Source organism: Bos indicus, chromosome 13 (genome assembly GCF_029378745.1).
Source record: "Bos indicus isolate NIAB-ARS_2022 breed Sahiwal x Tharparkar chromosome 13, NIAB-ARS_B.indTharparkar_mat_pri_1.0, whole genome shotgun sequence".
NCBI classification, from domain to species: domain Eukaryota; kingdom Metazoa; phylum Chordata; class Mammalia; order Artiodactyla; family Bovidae; genus Bos; species Bos indicus.
This window is the reverse complement of record NC_091772.1, coordinates 74,665,389-74,683,935: the sequence shown is the minus strand read 5'-3', so window position 1 is coordinate 74,683,935 and position 18,547 is coordinate 74,665,389. Positions and strand designations below refer to the sequence as shown.

Here is an 18,547-nt window from a genome sequence, read left to right as displayed (position 1 = left end):
GGGATCTAGTTCCCTGATCAGGGATCGAACCCAGGCCCCCTGCATTGGGAGCACAGAGTCGTATCCCTGGACCACTAGGGAAGTTCCTGTGTTATCAATTCTTTTTAGATTCCTCATCTAAGGGTTGTTATACGATATTTCTCCTTCTCTGTCTGACTCACGTCACTCAATGTGACATTCTCTAGGTCCATTCATGTTGCTGCAAGCCTAGAATTTTAACCCTGATCTGCTAGACACAGGGTCTGGACACAATTACTGGGCTGTAGGCACCCACCTCTCACCTCCCACCTTGCCATGAACAGTTTATGGGCTCCCAGAGCAGCCAAGGATTGTCTTTACCTCTAGTTTCCTGCTAAAGAGGGTTCATAATAATGCCAACCTCACAGGTTGTTAGAAGATTAAACAAGTTAATCTAGATCCAGGGTGACTGAACATTCTAGTTTCCCTGGGACTGTGTGGGGCAGGGGGGTCCCAGGCAGGGAGACTTGGAGTTTCAAAATCTGGGAAAGTTCTGGAGAAATTAGGAGGAGTTGGTCATCATGTCTGGACTAGTGTTTTGTGCTTAAATACATGTTCAATGGATGTGAACCATCATTATTTCTCTTTCCCGCTTTCACACATTTGACAACAAAAAGGTTGCATGCCCTGAGCCTGTCCTGGGAGCTGGGGCCATCTGTAGGCAGTACACGTGCAGAGAACCTAGCTTCAGAGGCTCACCAGAAACCCACAGCCCTTGGGGAAACGCCAGCCTCCCTGAGGGTGATTCCAGCAGCTTGCGTGTGTCCTCCTGGGCTGGCAGTGTTTGCTTGAACCCCAGTTGGAGAGGTCTCTGGGCCCTGAAGATCCGCAGGTTAGTGACACAGAGACAGTTGCGGGTGGGGTGGCCGTGGGGGCTTCCCACAGTGAAGCCTGGCAAGGAGAGGTCTTGAGATGATGCTCGGTGGAAGGAAAGGGAAGTATGCGTCTTGGGCATTGCCTTTGAGGCTTGCCGCGGGGCCCAAGAGGTGGTTCCTATTATCACACACATTTTACTGGATGAGGACATTGAGGCTCAGGCACCCAAGGGAAGGGACTTGCCCAGGATCACACAGGAAGAGATGGGTGGGGGAAACTGAACCAAGGTCCCAGCAAAGCAGGGACTGCTGGCGTCGGGCGGGCTGACTTCTGCACTTCCCTCCCTCTTGCCCCGCTTGGGTCCCCCACTTGTCTTGACAAGGCCAGGCTTGTCACGGGGCTCCGTACAGCCCTCTCCACCCTCCCAGTTGCCAGCGACCCGCCCCATCCCCTCCCAATCTCCGAGGGAGGAGAGGAGAGTGGGAGAGAGGAGGGGGGCTCGGGGAGGCTCGGCTTTATAAAGGCGGCTGGACCAGCGCTGCCCGCCAGACCCCGCCGCCCGGATCCCTTGCGCTGCCCGCCGCCCCACGTGACCGCGCCGACCACCGGCTGCACCGCGAGTGAGTTGGGGGCGCGCCCCCATCTGCCCTCAGACCCTCGCCCAGCCCCCTGATTTACTGAACCCGGGCTGAGGAAGAGGGCCTCTGAAGGAGAGCGCTGAGATTGGGGTGGGGGGCATCAGGCAGAAGCCCAACGACAGGGATTTAGGACCTGGAGGAGCCGGGAGCCCCGGGAGCCGGAGGTCGGGTCGGCCGCTTGCTCCCTCGCCTCCTCCGACTCGCGGCCTAGGAGACCGCAAGCCACCCCCCAGGAATGCGCGTGCAGCCGTTCCCACGGTAACGTGCAAGCTGCCCCCGCCTTCCGCCGAGGAAAAGGGGAGGTTGCTGTGGGGGCTGGGGGGCTTGATCCCCGGGAGGTCCAGACTCGTCACGCGGCGGTTGCACGGGGGAACAGAGAAGGTGTTCTTGCTCTCCCCCGGTGCCCCAAATCCTCCGAGCGTAAGCGAGCACGTCGCCTAAGCCTCAGTTTCCGCATCTGTCAAATGGAGGCAATGTTACTGGTTGCAAGTTCCCCGAAGAGCGATCTCGAGCTTAACGAGGCGGGCCATCCCCCTCCTCTGGTTGGCCATCCGAGGAGTGGGTTTTAGCGGCCTGGATGACTCCTGCGATCCCCACCCCATCCCCAGGCCCGCTCGCCATGGCCCTCTTCGGGGCCCTGATCCTAGCGCTGCTGGCCGGCGCTCACGCCGAGCTCCCCGGCTGCAAGATCCGCATCACCTCCAAGGCGCTGGAGCTGGGTAAGGCGCGGGGGTGCGGTGGGGGGTGGGGGGAGTAAGGAGGGGAGGTGTGTGTGTGTTTGTGTGTGTGTGTGTGCAGGAACTAAGGACCTCACTACGGCTTCAGTGAAGCAGGAGGGGCTGCGCTTTCTGGAACAAGAGCTGGAGACCGTGACCATCCCGGACCTGCGGGGCAGTGAGGGCCACTTCTTCTACAACATCTCTGAGTAAGTGGGGGTCAAGGGGGCGGGGCCTGGGCAGGGGCGGAGGCTTAGGAAATACCTACGGAGTCTCGGGAGAAGGGAGGGCTGAGTGGATTGGGGGCGTGGCCCGATCGCCGAGGCTGGACTTAAGAAACAGGATGAGGCCGGAAAAGATAAAGGCCTGGCCCGCCTACCGAGGCGGGACCAAACCGATGGGCGTGGCCTAGAAGTAGGCGGGACCAAGAAAAGCGAAGCCGAACCTGTGGAATTGGGGCTGGTCCTAGAGGCGGAGTCAAGAAACTTGGCCAAGGATGAGAGTGGGGTGTAGGGTACCCGGGTGGAGCTAATACGAGAGGTCCGAAGGACAGGAGATAAAGACCCATGGTCTTTAGCCACCCAGGTCCAGGTTGGGCACGTGACGGGCAATGGGAGAATTCGTTCCACTCACCCCAGCTTCCCCAGACCTGGAACGGAAGAGGAGCAAATGAATTTACTACGGTTGGGTGGGATGCCCTTTTCTTGGTCATGAATCTGACCCTGAGGCCTCCCACACAGGGTGAAGGTCACAGAACTGCAGCTGACCTTCTCTGAGCTCCATTTCCAGCCAGACCAGGAGCTGGTGCTACAAATCAACAATGCCTCCTGGGGGCTGCGCTTCCGGAGACAGCTCCTCTACTGGTTCTTGTGAGGACCTGGCGCAAGACTCTCCACTCCACACCTGGGAGTGGAGAGTGGATTGGGAAGCCTGGGGAACTGTGGACCTGTGGGCAATCCCTTAGCCTTTCTGAGCCTCAGTTTCTCCATCTGTACAAAAGGGGCAATCATACCCATTTCACAGTCAGGTGAACTGTGCAGAAGCACATAAGCCTTATTAAGAGGGCTCCCACCATGACCAATATGGCTTGGGGAGGAGGACAGTAAAGACTTGGTTAAGCTCCAAGCTGGAGTGACCATTAACACTCCCACCCCTGCCACAGCTATGATGGGGGCTATATCAACGCCTCTGCCGAGGGTGTATCCATCCACACTGCTCTGCAACTCTCCCGGGATACCATTGGCCGGATCAAAGTGTCCAACGTCTCCTGCCAGGCCTCTGTATCCAGAATGCATGCAGCCTTTGGGGGAACCTTAAAGTAAGCTCTGTCCCCAATCCTACTGTCCCCCCTTTCAGCCGCACAGCCCATTTGCCTAGGGCAATGCACAATGCACAGCTTGGGAATCAGATCAACTGGGTCCAGGTCGCAGCCCCACCACTTCCTGGCTATGAACTTGAGCAAGTTGCTGAAGCTCTCTAAGATGGGGATGGTAATAGGACCTACTCTATGAGATGTGAGGACTGTTCATCTTAATTTATGTAAAAATATTTATAACAGTACCTCACATATAATGTGGGCTCACCACTTAGGTAAGAACCACTGTGAGGACCTAGTGTATACAGTGGGCATGTACTGGGTTTTCAATAATCGGTAGCTCTTACCATTAATAACAAAAATAATAACATAGTTCCAGGGTTGGGGCTGAGAAGGGGAATTTGTGCTGGTTCTGAAAGAAGGTGGAGGAGAGAAAATGGTGGATTTATCTGGTGTTGATACACAGTTTTTTTATTCATTCAACAAATGAAGTGTAGGCCAGGCCCTGAGGATTCAGAAAGGACACTAGAGCCTGGCTGGAGGGATGAAACATTTGTCATTGGGGCCTTGAGAGAGGGACCAAGAAAGTACTCTGGGAGGAGGAGGAGGAGTTCAGAGAATAATCTAGGAGGACTGCCTGGAAGAGGAAGCATCTGTGCCCAGATGGGAAAATACAGGGTGGGAGCACTGAGGATGTAAGGGAAGACAGGAGTAAGGATATGGAGCTGAGGATGCTCAGAGGTTTGAGGAACTCTGGGTCCATTCATTTGATTGGTGGGGGACGAGGTGAGAGAAGAGGTCTTGAGAACCAGTCTGGAGAAGGAATTTGAGCCCACATCTTTAATGGAAACTCCACTAAAGACATGGTAAATTAAGCTGAAGTAGAGGTATTCTGCCCACCCACCCCCATCTCTAATCACTGTGATTTCTCCTAGAACTGGGTTGGGGTGAGGGCAGGGTCTGGACTCACCTGGCCTCTCCTCTCCTCACAGGAAGGTGTATGAATTCCTCTCCACGTTCATCACCTCAGGGATGCGCTTCCTCCTCAACCAGCAGGTGTGGGCAATGGCAGGTGGGGGGGGAGGCATGTTGGAGGACAATGGCGGGGTGGGGGTCGTATGCCCTCTCTTGCCAAGACCTTGACTCAGGCTGCCACCTCCCAGATCTGCCCCGTGCTCTACCACGCAGGGACTGTGCTTCTCAACTCGCTGCTGGACACTGTGCCTGGTGAGTTGTGTAGACGGGGTGGGGAGCTCTGGGCCCCACCCTGGCGCGGAGGTGGGGAGGAGGCTGGGTGGGCAGCTGTCAGGTAGCACTTGATGGAACAGCCCTGGGTTCAAAGGTGGCCTCCTGCCACTGACTCCCTGTGGTCAGTACTCACTCTCTCCCTCCTTGTTGGCTGACAGGGCTTCCTCAGGGCTCGCTGTGAGGGTTCACTGAAGGCATGGTTGTCGTGATCCTTAATACGTGTCTGCTGTGGGGGCCTCATTTGTATTCAACTCCTGGCACTTAACAGGAGCTCAGTAAACATGATTTCCCTTTCCCTAAGCGATGAGATCATCATGTCACATGCATGGGGCACAGGATGGGAAGGAGAGGGCAGGGGAAACCAAGCCACTGAGAGAAGGGAATCCCTTGCCATCTTAGAGTATTTCTTAAATTTCTTTTTATTTATTTATTTGGCTGTGCCAGGTCTTAATTGTGACACGCAGGATCTTTAGTTGCAGCATGCAAACTCTTAATTGCGGCATGTGGGATCTAATTCCCTGACCAGGGATCAAACCCAGGCTCCTGCATTGGGAGCATGGAGTCTTAGCCACTGGACCACCAGGGAAGTCTCTCCCTCGCAATATTATTTAGTGACTTGATGAAACCTATGTAGTAGTAGTAGCAGCAAACAACAACAATAATAATAATCGGGGTGGGGGGGGCGGTCCCTGGTGGCTCAGTGGTTAGAACCCAGTGCTTTCACTGCCATGGCCCCAGGTTCAATTCCTCGTTGGGGAACTAAAATGCAGCAAGCTGAGCACTGCGACCAAAAACAAACCGAGAGAACAACAAAAGCCACAATAATAATAGCTAACACTGTTGACCACTGCACACCGGGCACTAAATACTTTCCACTTGTAGTAAAACTGATTTGAGCTTCATAAGCACCCTATGAGGGAAGTGTTCTAATCCCCCTTCTGTGAGTAAGCAGCTGAGGCCCAGAGAGCCTAAGCAGCCAGCCCAGCACCACACGGCTTTGCATGACTCCAGCCTCTCCCGACAGTGCGCAGTGCTGTGGATGAGCTCGTTGGCATCGACTACTCCCTCCTGAAGGATCCCGTGGCCTCCACCAGCAACCTGGACATGGAATTCCGGGTGAGCTGCCCAGCTGGTGTGTGCAACCGGACCCCCTCCTTCTCTCCTAAAGCACACTCTTATGTGGCCACTCCACTGGTGGGGATGCTGTGGCCTCAGGCTCAACTCCTGGGTCTGACACTTGAGCCTTGTTAATCTTGTCTGGTCCCACCTTTCCAACTTCATCCTTTGCAGCTGTGTGCGTGTATGTGGTAAGTTGCTTCAGTTGTGTCCAACTCTTTGCGACCCTGTGGACTGTAGCCCTCAAGGCTTCTCTGTCCGTGGAGTTCTCCAGGCAAGAATACTGGAGTGGGTTGCCATGCCCTCCTCCAGGGGATCTTCCTGACCCAGGGATCGAACCCACGTCTCTTACATCTTTTGCATTGCAGGCGAGTTCTTTACCACGAGTGCCACCTGGGAAACTCCTACTCTTTGCCAAAGATGCCCTTCGCTTCCTATCTCAGGGCCTTTGTTCATGTACTGTCTTCCCCCATTTCTCCCAGGAGGAACTGAACATTTAGCTTTAATGCACGCAATCTCATTCCCTCCTCTCACAACCCTGTAAATCAGGTCCTGATGTTTTATTCATTTTAGGGATGTGCAGACTTGCTCAGGGAGGCCATGTCCCTTGTCCAAGGCCCCTCAGCTAGTCTGTAGCCATGGCCATTGCGTTTCCTAATGGAGTGTTGCAGAGTTTCAGAGCAGAGTCCAGTTAGAATGCCAGAAGATCAGCTCCCGGCTCTGCCACTTACTAGCTGTGTGATATTAAGCCAGTGGCTTAACGTTTCTGTACCTGTTTCCTCAAATGTAAATAGAAATAATACAGTAAGAAAAGATAATCTCATGGGATGTTACATGGATTAAAGGAGTTGGTCTAGGTAAACGGCACAGAAGTACTCCGTACACGGAGGCAATAGTTGCCATCATTATTACTGTCTAGTTTTCAAGGCCCACTCAAGGGCCACCTCCCCCTTGAGCCCTTTCTTGTGTCCCTCCTTCAGTCGGATGGGACTGCAGCCTCGGAGCACTCCAGCTGCCCTCCTTTCCATGCTTTTTAAGGAAAGTACCTGTTGAGTCCCCCCAAGGTCAACAACGAGGTCCAATCCTCCACCATGTTGTCTGGGGACAGTGAATTATATGCCTCGAGACACCTGGGTGCCGGACCAGTCTGCCTGGCCCTGACCCCGATCCTCCAAAACCAGGGGGCCTTCTATCCCCTGACTGAGGCCAACTGGAGTCTGTCCAACCGGGCGGTGGAGCCCCAGCTGCAGGAGGAAGAGCGGATGGTGTACGTGGCCTTCTCTGAGTTCTTCTTTGACTCTGCCATGGAGAGCTACTTCCGGGCAGGAGCCCTGAAGCTCTCGCTGGTGGGGGACAAGGTAAGCCGGGATCTGTTTGTGAGGTGGGGGCCTGTGATGGGCCTTCTGCCTTACCCCCGATTCCCCTGTGCAGGTGCCTCATGACCTGGATATGGTGTTGAGGGCCTCCTACTTTGGGAGCATCGTCCTGATGGTGAGTGTGGGTGGGAGGTGGGAGCCTGGTCAGGTGGGTGGGCACACCAAGTGTACACCCACGAGGTGACTGGCGAGGCGAGCAGGGCCCCCAGCGGCAGCCACAGAGTAGACAGAAGGCCTGGCCTCCTGCCAGTGGCCACAGCCCCTGACTTGGCCAGTCAATGAAGGTTCCCAGGTCTGCAAGGAAGACTTTGCTACTCTTGTTTCGTCTCTTTCACGAAAACCAGGATGAAGAAGCTGGGCTGAGAACCCAAGGCAGGCCAGTGTAGGGACTTTAATAGCAACTGAAATATCAATCTGGGCCTCCCTGCTGGCTCAGATGGTAAAGAATCTGCCTGCAATGTGGGAGATCCGGGTATTATCCTTTTTGCTTCTTTTCCCTTGTTTAATGGAGAGTTAAAATTTTTAAAGAAATACTTCAGTTTGGTTCAGTTCCTCAGTCGTGTCCAACTCTGCGACCCCATGGACTGCAGCACACCAGGCCTCCCTGTCCATCATCAACTCCCAGAGTTTACCCAAACCGATGTCCATTACTTTCAGATCAGATCAGATCAGTCGCTCAGTCGTGTCCGACTTTGCGACCCCATGAATCGCAGCACACCAGGCCTCCCTGTTCATCACCAACTCCTGGAGTTCACTCAGACTCACGTCCATCGAGTCAGTGATGCCACCCAGCCATCTCATCCTCTGTCGTCCCCTTCTCCTCCTGCCCCCAATCCCTCCCAGCATCAGAGTCTTTGGACTTGTCCTTGGTTCTAGCTTATAAAATGATGGAGCTGGGATTTGAACCTGGGTATGAATCTCGGTGATTCAAGGTTACCCTACTTCTCTATACTATGTAGCCTCCCAGAGTTGAATGAGGGTTGAATGCGTTAATACTTATAATTACAACACCAGCTGCTACGAACACTATCCTTGTCGTCATCAGTGGCATCATCGTCGTGGCCGAGCATGGACTCTGTTGCCATGATTGCCTGGGTCTCAGTCCCAGTTCTTCAACTGAGCAACACAACTTGGACAGGTTACTTAACCTCCCTCTGCTTCAATTTTCCCATCTCAAAAGTGGGTGTAAGTTAATACCTGCTTCACAGTTACTGTGAGGTTTAAATGAGCGAACATGTGTGAAGTGTTTGGTGAAAAGCAAGCAGGTGGTCATTACACTGCCTGTAGAATAGCTCAGCAGGTTCAAGAAGAAAGGTATGGCAGGGGGCTGAGTTTTGTTATTTATTAATTTTTTTGTCAAGTCATGTGGCTTGTGGGATCTTAGTTCCCTGACCTGGATTGTACCCAGGCCCACGGCAGTGAAAGTACGGAGTCCTAACCACTGCTTGTGGCAGTGGTTTAGTCGCTAAGTTGTGTCCGACTCTTTGTGATCCCATAGACTGCAGCCCGCCAGGCTCCTCTGTCCATGGGATTCTCCAGACAAGAATACTGGAGTGGGTGGCCGTTTCCTTCCCCAGGGGATCTTCCGGACCCTCCTACTTGGAGGCAGATCCTAACCACTGGACCACCAGGGAATTCCCTGGGGTGTTTAAGTGCAGAGACTGTTCTGGAGGAGTCTGGATTGGAGCTGGGTCCTGAATATCGAGAACATGGGAAAACAGAGAGAGAAGGAAGGAGGCATTCTTGGAATGAGACATTCCCTGTCTGAGCAAAGGCAGAGGCTGGACACAGTCCTGGAGGGTTCTGGAAGCCATCGCTGTCTTCCTATTTGTGTTTGTGCGCCCCCAGAGGGTAAAACTACCCACTCCTCCCCAGGGACTCCTCGGGGAGGACTTGACCGGCCCTCCCTGCTGTGTCCCCAGAGCCCGGCAGTGATTGACTCTCCGCTGAAGCTGGAGCTGCGGGTCATGGAGCCTCCGCGTTGCACCATCAAGCCCTCGGGCACCACTGTCTCTGTCACCGCCAGTGTCACCATCGCCCTGGTGCCACCCAACCAGCCCGAGGTCCAGCTGTCCAGCATGATCATGGTCCGGACACCAGAGCAGGGGATGCAGAGGGTCAAGGAGGGGGGCCACCACCCACTTTGGGGCAGTAACACCACCCTCCCTGCTTTCCCACCCAGGATGCCCGACTCAGCGCCAAGATGGCCCTCCGGGGGAAGGCGCTGCGCACCCAGCTGGACCTGCGCAGGTGGGCAGGTGTCTGAGGGTCTTGGATGAGCCCGTAACCTCTCTGAGTGTCAGTGCCTTCAGGATAATCATACCTGCCCAGCGATACTGGGGAGCTAAAATTCAGTCATAGCTATCAGCCACCTGAAAGCCAGGGTCTTGTTAATGCATCAAGCGTTTCATTACAGTGTAATTTCTCTGCATCCTCAACTGCCCAGAAGCAGGCAGAGCAGGTATGATGAGAAATGATCCAGCTGGCCCAGGAAGGTTAAATGACACACCCACTGTCACACAGCAAAGTGCGTAAGAACACAGGTTTTGGCACAACTTAGTTTTGCGATCTTGAAACAAGTTCTTTTATCTTTCTGAGCTTCATTTTCTTCATGTATTAAATATAGAAAATAGTAGCATCTGCTGTCTAAGGCTGTACTGTTCAGTGTAGCAGGCGCCAGCCCACTGGTGGCTGTATTCATTTAATTATAATGAAACAATTCCTCACTTGCTCATTTCTATAACCACGGCAGCTAGTGGCTACTGTGTGGCTGGTGTAGAACACTGTCCAAGAGCCTAGATTCTAGAGGCAGGTTCTGGAATTTGCCAGCTGTGTGACCTTATGCAAATCACTCAGTCTCTCTGGGCCTCCTATGCTGCCTCTATAAATGCAAATTTTAATAGTGCCTATTCCTTAGGGTTGTTATGAGGATTAAATCATGTGGCATTTAAAAATATTTCAGTATTTAGCTTTTTAACATGCCTGGTATCTGGCAGGAAGCAAGCATGGACAGTTTTGCTAAATAAAGGTAAATAACACACGGAAGTGAAAGTGAAGCCGCTCAGTTGTGTCCGACTCCTTGCGACCCCGTGGACTGTAGCCCACCAGGCTCCTCAGTCCATGGGATTCTCCAGGCATGAATACTGGAGTGGGTTTTGCCATTGCCTTCTCCAGGGGATCTTCCCGACCCAGGGATTGAACCCGGGTCTCCTGCATTGTAGGCAGACTCTTTACCGTCTGAGCTACCAGGGAAGCCCCAACACACGGAAAGCCATCAGCAAAAGTCTGGCTATAGGAGGTGCTCTACAAATAAAAAGCAGCAGATTTGAGATTCAAAACAAAACAACAAAAAACAAAAGGTAGTAGACTTGGAGAAAGGAGACTGAAGAGGGAGAAACAACTCACCCAAGGATGCACATCTGGAAAGTGCTAGAACCCCCTGGCAAGGTGTGTGGGTGGAACATCCAAGACGGAAGCTCAAGGGCTTGGGGTAGGTAGGCCTGGGTGGCCTGGGGAAGGGCCCCTGCCCATGGGACCCTTCTTTCTCTCCCATAGGTTCCGAATCTACTCAAACCAATCTGCACTGGAGTCACTGGCAGTGAGTTGGGAAGAGGGGGTACAGGCACAAGGTTGGGGTCTGGGGAGGGCAGTGAAGGCCAGCCCATCCCCTCACTGCCCTGACTTCTTGTCTCCCCGCTCCCAGCTGATACCATTGCAGACCCCTCTGAAGACCCTGCTGCAGATTGCAGTGATGCCCATGCTCAATGGTAGGATTGGGGTCGGGGTGTGAGGAGCGTTGGGGAGAGGTCAGGGGAGGAGCTGGGTGGATTCAGACTGAGCTGACTATTCCTGCCCACAGAGCGGACCTGGCGTGGGGTGCAGATCCCACTCCCCGAGGGAATCGACTTTGTGCGTGAAGTGGTGACAAACCACGCGGTGAGTAGGGGGCACCGTGGGGAAGGAGGGCAGAGCCTTCCCCTCCCTCTACAGCTCTCCTCTGCCCTCCATGACCTGATCGCCGTTTCTCCCTTATCAACATCTTTTTTTAACTAATTTTTTTTTCAACGGCCTCTTCTCATCTCAACCTTACATCAGATTCCTCCAGCCCTTTGCACAGGCTGCATCCTCACCTTGGAACACTCTTCCCTGATTCCATCCCCAATGCCGACTAATCTATCAGGTCTTAACTAAAAGCTTGCCTCCTCCAGGAAGCCCTCCTGGATCTCCTGCAGCCTCTATTTCAGCACCCATCACAGGGAGTTATAAGTACCACTCTGGTGCTCTGCCTCTCCCACTAGATTGAGGCCAGTGATTCTTGTCTGTGTCTCTAGACACTATTCTTAGTAATGGAATAAAGAGACCCCTTTCTCTGCTCCCTCCTGCACAGGGCTTCCTCACCATCGGGGCTGACCTCCACTTTGCCAAAGGGCTGAGAGAGGTGATTGAGAAGAACCGGCCCGCTGACACCAGGGACCCCCGAACATCCAGCGCCCCGCCACCCTCCACGGCAGCTGTCTGAGCCCTCAGCCCCTACCCTGGCAGCTGCATTCAGGACTCCACCGCCTCTCATCCCCTCCCTCACCCCATCACAGCCTCTAGTGTCCTCTATAACCCCCAGTGCCACAGAGAAGACGGGGTTTTAAGCTGTACCCAATTTAATTCCATAATCACAGTCAATCCATCAATTACAGTCCGTCCACTCTCCCCGTGGGGTGTTCTGAGCTTTGTTTTGATTGTGGGATGCTATCAGTGCAATGAGGGCAATTCTTTCAGCAGGGAGGGGGTTAGGCCCCACCCCGGTGAGTTATAAAGTGCAAACTCCCCCCAAGTGAGGCGCTGGGGCCAGGTCTGGGATGCACAGGGCAGTGGAGGGGGGTGGGAGCCGTTCTGGAAGCAGGGATCTGCCCTACAGGGGTATTCTGCATAAAGGGGGCCCTCTCTTCTGGCAGGAGAGGCTGGGAAGGACTAGATCAGGCAGTGGGGGCTGGTCCTGTGGTTCTCAGTATGGCTGCCTATTCAGGAAGCGGGAGAACATGGTGAGGGCAGCCTGGGGCTTGTCGGTGGGGACCATGTGTCCGGCGCCCTGAAGGGCAAAGCTTTGTGAGATTTCCCTCCCTGGACGACCCCTGCCCCTGGGTGCTTCCTTCATCCTACGGGAACCCTCTAGCCCATGACCTTCCTCCTCTGGTCCCTCCCTTTATCCCATCCCTGGCCAGAACTTGCCCTTCCAGGGGCCACGTGGTAACCCAGCATAAAAGGTTGGAAGAAAAGGACAGGCAGGTCCTGCTGCACCCTCTCCCTCCTCCCCAGTCCTCATCAAGGTCCTACCTTGATGGTAAGGAATGCGATGTGGGAGAACTCCTTCACGAAGCCAGCGATCTGCTCCCCGCTCTCCCCGTAGTCCACCAACCAGGGCCGGCGCTGGACTTCCATCTGCCCCGCCAGGAAAGACTTAGCAGCCTGCAGCTGCCCCCTCGCCTCTGCTCGCAACCACCGGCCAGGCCTCAGGGGCCGGGAACGCCTCCAGGTTTGCTCTCTCTGTCTGCCCCAGCCAGTCTGCCCTCCCCCGCACCTACTTGACCCTGGGGCTGGGACCCCTGCCTCACCTTCTGGTTGAGGGAATCCACAAACCACTCGTCTCCCATGAAATTGCAGGCCATGTCCACATCGCCGTTGTACAGCAGAATCCGGTATTTCTGAAGCAGCACAAGGGGGAAAATGAGGGTTTGGAATAAGCCCAGACCCCAGCCCTCCCCCGGTTCAAGCCCTACCCACCAGGAAATTCAAGGAATCCAGCTAAATTGCATAAATCAGGAAACCCTTGTTTTCTGACCACTTCCTTCAAGGCGAGAGCCCTACTGAATGCTTTACCTATGCAGCATTTTACTATGATACCATTAGTAACCCCATTTTACAGATGGAAAAATCAAGCCTCAGATATGTGAGAAACTTGCCCAGGGTAACCTGGCTAGTGACCCCAGAGCCCATACGCTACCCACTGTGCTCTGCAGAACTTGGTCCTGCCCTGGCTCAGCCAGTATCTCCTAGGTAACCTACCGTATCTTCTAGGTGACCTTGGACAAGGTCCTCTCCCACCCTGGACCTCTGTTTGCCCCTTGTAACATGATCTGACTAGCTCTTCTCACCTTAAAGGCTCCTGGACTGATGGAGACCCCTCAGACTCTTCCCACAGAGCAGCATCAGGTGGGGACAGAGCCAGGTTCAAATCCTGACCCTGCTGACCACAGGCTCTTGGCAAGGGACTTCACTTTTTTGGGGAGTTTCAGCTTCTCCTGCCCCAACTGGCACCCTAAAGCAGCCCCCACCTTGCCACGCTGCTCCAGGGTCCTGAGGCTGCTGATGGACCCAGCTGTGGCTGCTGCCCACTCACCTGCGCAGAGAGCAGCTTCAGGTACTGGGAACACATGCTTTGGTAGAGACGGCGGTACTGGATATTCACCAGGAAGCTGCAGGACCACGTGGGCAGTAAGAAAATGAGACCACAGATCAGACCTCATCCCCTACCTGCTCCTATTCCCAAGCTCCAGCCCAAGAGAGACAGACAGCTGGGATCCAGCCCCTCCTTGGGCATGTAACCTCTCTGGGACTCACCTAGATGAGGGGAGGTGGGGCTGGAATCCAGCAGACCCCAAATCACCCCCATTTAGAAATGTGCAGGGATGCTTTTTTACTGTGGCTGGGATGCCACTGGCGTTAAGGCGTAAGGACTCGTGCTGACCAATCAGAATGGACCTGACTGGCCCCTGCTGTGGTCACCTTCTTACGTGTAGGTGTCACAGGAGACAGCTGCAGGCAGCTGGGCTGGTACTAAAGTCAGGGAGGGGCAGGGGATGGGAGTGTCTACTAAATACCAGTGTAAGCAACTGACATTTTAACCACCAGTGTGGCCATTTAAGAGTTAAGTGGCTGAATATCCGTCCATCTGGGGGTCAGGGACCTTGAAATCCTATTGGAACAATTCACGATCACAACCCAGATGTGCATGGTGTCCTCAATGAGAAACCCTAGGCACAGGATGCCTGGGGACCTTTCTGAGGCCCACAAGCCCCAACAGTCCGCCACCCCTCGGGCCACGAGCACCCACAGAAACCCACTTGCACAGGTCCCAGCGGGGCAGCTGCTCGGGAATGTGGAGCGCCTTCCGCACGTGAGGGTTGTTGAGGTAGTTGGAGGCGGCCGTGGTGTTGGTGCAGGGGGGGTCCAGGTGCACCTTCTCCCCAGAACGCAGCAGCGTCTGGGAGGGGGGCACAGAGGGTCAGGATCTTGGCTTCCCTGTCCCGCTGTCCCTTCCCGTCCCTGCTGGGAGGAAGCCTGGGCCCTTGCACACCTGATGCCACACCCGCTTGAGTGGCAGGCGGGTGAAGATGTTGCCCAGATCCTGGACCACGACAGTGTCCTTCTCATGCCTGCAAGTGCAATGGGGGGAAATGGGTGCCTGGGCCCCCAGATAGGGCTGGGGTTGGCAAACAGGATGCCTGGCAGGGCCTACCTTACGTGGCTGGGCACCCCCCCAGCACATGGAGCATAGAGGTTGTAGATGTTGAGGCCGGAGCTGGCCACGATGTGGGACACTTCCTGAAGCTGCAATGACACCCCCCAAGCTGCCATGCTTTACAGAATCCTGGCCTCCCACCACCTCCCCACCAGCGCCCCAAGACTTTTTTTTTCTTTCTTTGGGCCTGTTATGTGACACGTGGGATCTTAGTTCCCCGACGGACCAGGGATCAAACCCGCACGCCCTGTCTTGGGAGTAAGGAGTCTTAACCATTGGACCACCAGGGAAGTCCCACATCCCAAGATTTATTGCTCTTCTACTTGGCCTGGTCATTATCCTTCCCCCACCTCCCCCAGGGAAACTGAGCCTCAGTGGAAGGAATCTGCTAGTCCTGGGTCCAAATCCTTGTGCCTCTCCTTCCTAGCACTGTGACTTCCACATGCTTGGCCTCAGTTTCCTTATCTGGAAAATGTGGATAATACGATCTCCCTCGAAAGGGACTTCTGGAGGAGGAACAATCTGCATGGCCATCACTGAGCACAGCCATGGCACATCAGACGCTGGATGAGGGAAACGCCCTTTCCCCTCACAGGGAGACCACAGGCAGTGGTGTGGGACCGCACCCACACTCCAAAGCATCTGCCTTCAGGCGGGAGAAACAGGCTAATCCCTTAGTCAGGAAGATCTCCTGCAGAAGGAAACGGCACCCCACCCCAGTATTCTTGCCTGGAGAATCCCATGGACAGAGGAGGCTGGTGGGCTACAGTCCATGGGGTCACAGAGTCAGACACAACCGACTAACCAACACCAAGCAGGCTATAAAATGAAGGGGGTGGGGGATGGGCAGGATGGGGGCTGTCGGGGGTGGCGCAGGGCGGGGGCAGAACCGCACATTGGCCACGCATTCTGGCTCTTTGTTGTCGTGGAAGTTACATTTGTTTTGAGAGCAACAGTGCGTCTGCAGGGAAGACCAGAGCCTGTAAGAGATGGATGATAATTGCTTAGGCCCATGGTGGGCCAGAGAAGGCAAGTATCCCACCTTCTCAACTTCCCCATCAGGGCTTGGACCCAAAGGACCTGTTTCCTGGGGACAAAGATATTTATCAGAGAGCGTGGTATGTAGCTCCCAAACCTGGCTGCCCTGGGGCCATCCTGCCAGCCGTCCTTCATTTCTTTACGTTCTGATCTTTACATGAAAGATCCTTTCATCTTTCCACACCAAAATCCTTCTAGCAACCCCATCTCACCCACCTCCCCCGCCCCCCAACTTCTGCTCATAAACCAGGACAGGACCCGAGATAGCATGCGCCTGGAGGACAGACCTGAGACCCCCATGACCCGCCACGCCCAGGGATTGCCCAGTGGTCCTCTCCCATACCTGTTCCCCAGAAGGCCATGGTAGTAGGCGAAATAGACCAGGGAGTTGTCATTCTGCTCATAGGAAGAGAGTCCATTGCCCACCGCCAGCCCCTGTGAAACACCCAGGGCCTTCAGCTCATCTGGACGTGGGCCAGAAGAGCCTCCTTTGACCTCCACCCAAACCTTCAGCAGTCTGGAAGCTGAAACCCAGGGTGGTTTGAGGGAGTGGTTGGGCGGGGGAGGCCACTCAGTGTAAAGAATGGAGCTGGCAGCTTGATGAGTGAGCTTCCGGTCAGGGGAGGCACGTAGCCCAGAGGGGCCAGCGAGTGCAAGGGGTGTCATGAAGGAAGAGTTGGACGGAGGAGCTGATCTTCTGCTCGTAGAGCAGGGGAGGCAGGACCTGGGATATCACATGCCTGGAGGAGACCTGCCGCAGGGGAATGCCCAAGAAGTGGGTGGAGAGCGGACCTATTTGACCTTGCTAATCACAAGTCTAGGCCTCCCTCCTCTCCTGCAGCCTCCCTGCACCTGAAGATTCATGCTGGGGTCCTGCATGACCAGCACTGCCAGAGTTGGGATGTAGATGCCGGCATAGCTCTCGCCCGTCAGGAAAAGCTCATTGCCCTTGTATTCTGGGAACAGGCAGAAGAAATCTTTAAGGGCTTCAAAATTGCTCTGGGCGACCTGGAGATGGCAGGATAGAGGGAATCAGAAAGTGGTGGTGCTTGAGCTACAATCTCAGAGATAATGACACCCACCCACCCTGTTTGTGCAAGAGCCTGTGACTTGTCCGAGACCACACCCCAGAGCTGGTGACAGAGCCACAAATGGACTCCAAGACCATGCTCTTTTTCTCCTTGCATCATGCCAACCAGGGAGACTGAGACACGTGGGTGGACACTGGACTCACCTCCGTGTCATTGGTGGCATAAGACTTGTCATCGGAGTAAGAGAAGCCCACTCCAGCTGGGGACTCGAGGTATAACACGTTGGCAATCTAGAGGGGAAGTGGAAATGGGTTGAGGGGGCTGTTCCCTTCCCCATCCAACTGCTGAGACACCCACCCAGGACCCAAAGGGGCGGCGATACCAGGTTCCAGGAGTAGGGGTTGTACTCCAGTGTGACACCATCTGGCTGGATCTGTGGAGGAAAGAGATGGCTAAATTCCCAGAGTCAGCTGGGTGGTGGGTGGAGTGGGGGAAGGTCATCCTGCTGGGTATTGCACAACCAGGCAAAACCCCCTGAGGTATGAAACTGTCAAGTCAGGGGTATGGATGAAGAAACCGAGGCTCAGGAAAGGGACACATTTTTTGGAAGACCACAAAGTCCTTTTCTCCCTCTTCCCGGGCCTTTTCCTTTGGGAACTGTCCCCTCCCTGCCCCTGACCAGGGGGTGACCCCGCTGCTCTCCACTCACCAGGAAGGGGCCGTGCTCTGTCAGGAGGCCGTCAAGGGAGCTACAGCCTGGCCCTCCATTGAGCCACAGAACCACAGGACTGCTCTTCGGATCCTTCTGGGACTCCACAAACCTGGGGGCCAGTCAGGCTAGGGTGGGTGCTGGTGCGGGGGACTGGGTGCAGCTCAGTCTTCCAGCCTTCCCTACTCCTGGATTTCCTCAGGGATTTTTTTTTTCTTCTTCTTCTTCTTAATCTCAGTTTGACGGCAGAGCATGCGAGTTCTTAGTCCCCCAACCAGGGATGGAAACCCAGTCCCCTGCAGCTGGAAGCACTGGAGCCTTAACCAGAGAACCCCCAGGTAAGTCCGATCCCTCAGGGGTCTTAAAGACACCCCCCACACACACACCATCATCTCCCCTCACGGTGGGCATTGCAGTGCCCCCCTCCCAACCCCATCCGGGAAGAAAAGGCTGCAGACCAGTAGTGGAGGCGCTTGGAGCCGGAGCCTTTGAGGTAGCCGGAGTACTGGCGGAAAGAAGGCTGCTTGGCCAGCCCGGGCAGGAAGCGGATCTCGTCCTGGTCGGGGGCCCCTTCGCCCCCGGGCGCGCGGGCGAGCAGCAGCAGCAGCAGCTGCAGCAGGAGGAGAACCGGCGGCCACAGCGCGGCTCGGAACATCTGTGGCAGGAAGCGGGTGCCGGCTGTTGCCTCGCCCGCTCGGTGCTCGGCCGCCCCTGGCGGGGAGCTGGCGGCGCACCCTCCAGGGAAGCCCCTGCCTTGCCCCAGCTCCCACCCGCCGTGCCTCCTCCGTCGCGCCCCGCCCGGGTGGCTCCCGGATCGCCTCCAGCCTCCGGGATCGCTTCCAGCCTCCGGGATCCCTTCCAGCCCCGGGATCCCTCTCACCTCCGCTCCCTCGCGTCCTTGCTCTCCTGGAGATGCCCGCCCGGCGACGGGAAGTCATGTGTACTCCGAGTCACGTGTGCCCCGGCGTCACGTGACGGGCCGCCTCCTGCCCCTTTCTGGCCTCTATGGACCC

At 55.3% G+C, this 18,547-nt stretch overlaps 2 protein-coding genes across 5 annotated transcripts; one reads left to right on the top strand and one right to left on the bottom strand.

The window, feature by feature from the left end:
* The first annotated feature begins 831 nt into the window (after nt 1-831).
* PLTP (phospholipid transfer protein) lies at nt 832-11,947 on the top strand. 4 transcript variants are annotated; one of them, XM_070801784.1, is made up of 16 exons: nt 832-850; nt 2,081-2,191; nt 2,298-2,397; nt 2,929-3,057; nt 3,351-3,506; nt 4,496-4,559; nt 4,667-4,730; nt 5,776-5,867; nt 7,049-7,225; nt 7,299-7,358; nt 9,166-9,330; nt 9,426-9,493; nt 10,799-10,841; nt 10,947-11,010; nt 11,103-11,179; nt 11,631-11,947. In XM_070801784.1, the coding sequence occupies exons 2-16, from the start codon at nt 2,092-2,094 to the stop codon at nt 11,760-11,762; spliced, it is 1,491 nt and encodes a 496-aa protein (XP_070657885.1). In that variant the 5' UTR covers nt 832-850; nt 2,081-2,091; the 3' UTR covers nt 11,763-11,947. The 4 variants fall into 4 exon arrangements, with proteins under 4 accessions (XP_070657885.1, XP_019828051.1, XP_019828052.1 ...); XM_019972492.2 differs by lacking the exon at nt 832-850 and adding an exon at nt 1,316-1,454; XM_019972493.2 differs by lacking the exon at nt 832-850 and adding an exon at nt 1,712-1,730.
* On the bottom strand, nt 11,881-18,535 carry CTSA (cathepsin A). Its single transcript, XM_070801785.1, has 15 exons — nt 18,415-18,535; nt 17,993-18,189; nt 17,535-17,646; nt 17,208-17,258; nt 17,029-17,115; nt 16,647-16,802; nt 16,138-16,229; nt 15,652-15,736; nt 14,754-14,845; nt 14,592-14,670; nt 14,359-14,498; nt 13,635-13,710; nt 12,850-12,939; nt 12,572-12,676; nt 11,881-12,326 (listed from the first exon to the last, which is right to left on the bottom strand). Exons 2-15 carry the CDS (start codon nt 18,187-18,189, stop codon nt 12,243-12,245), a joined length of 1,446 nt encoding a protein of 481 aa, XP_070657886.1. The 5' UTR covers nt 18,415-18,535; the 3' UTR covers nt 11,881-12,242.
* Between the last annotated feature and the right edge of the window lie 12 nt (nt 18,536-18,547).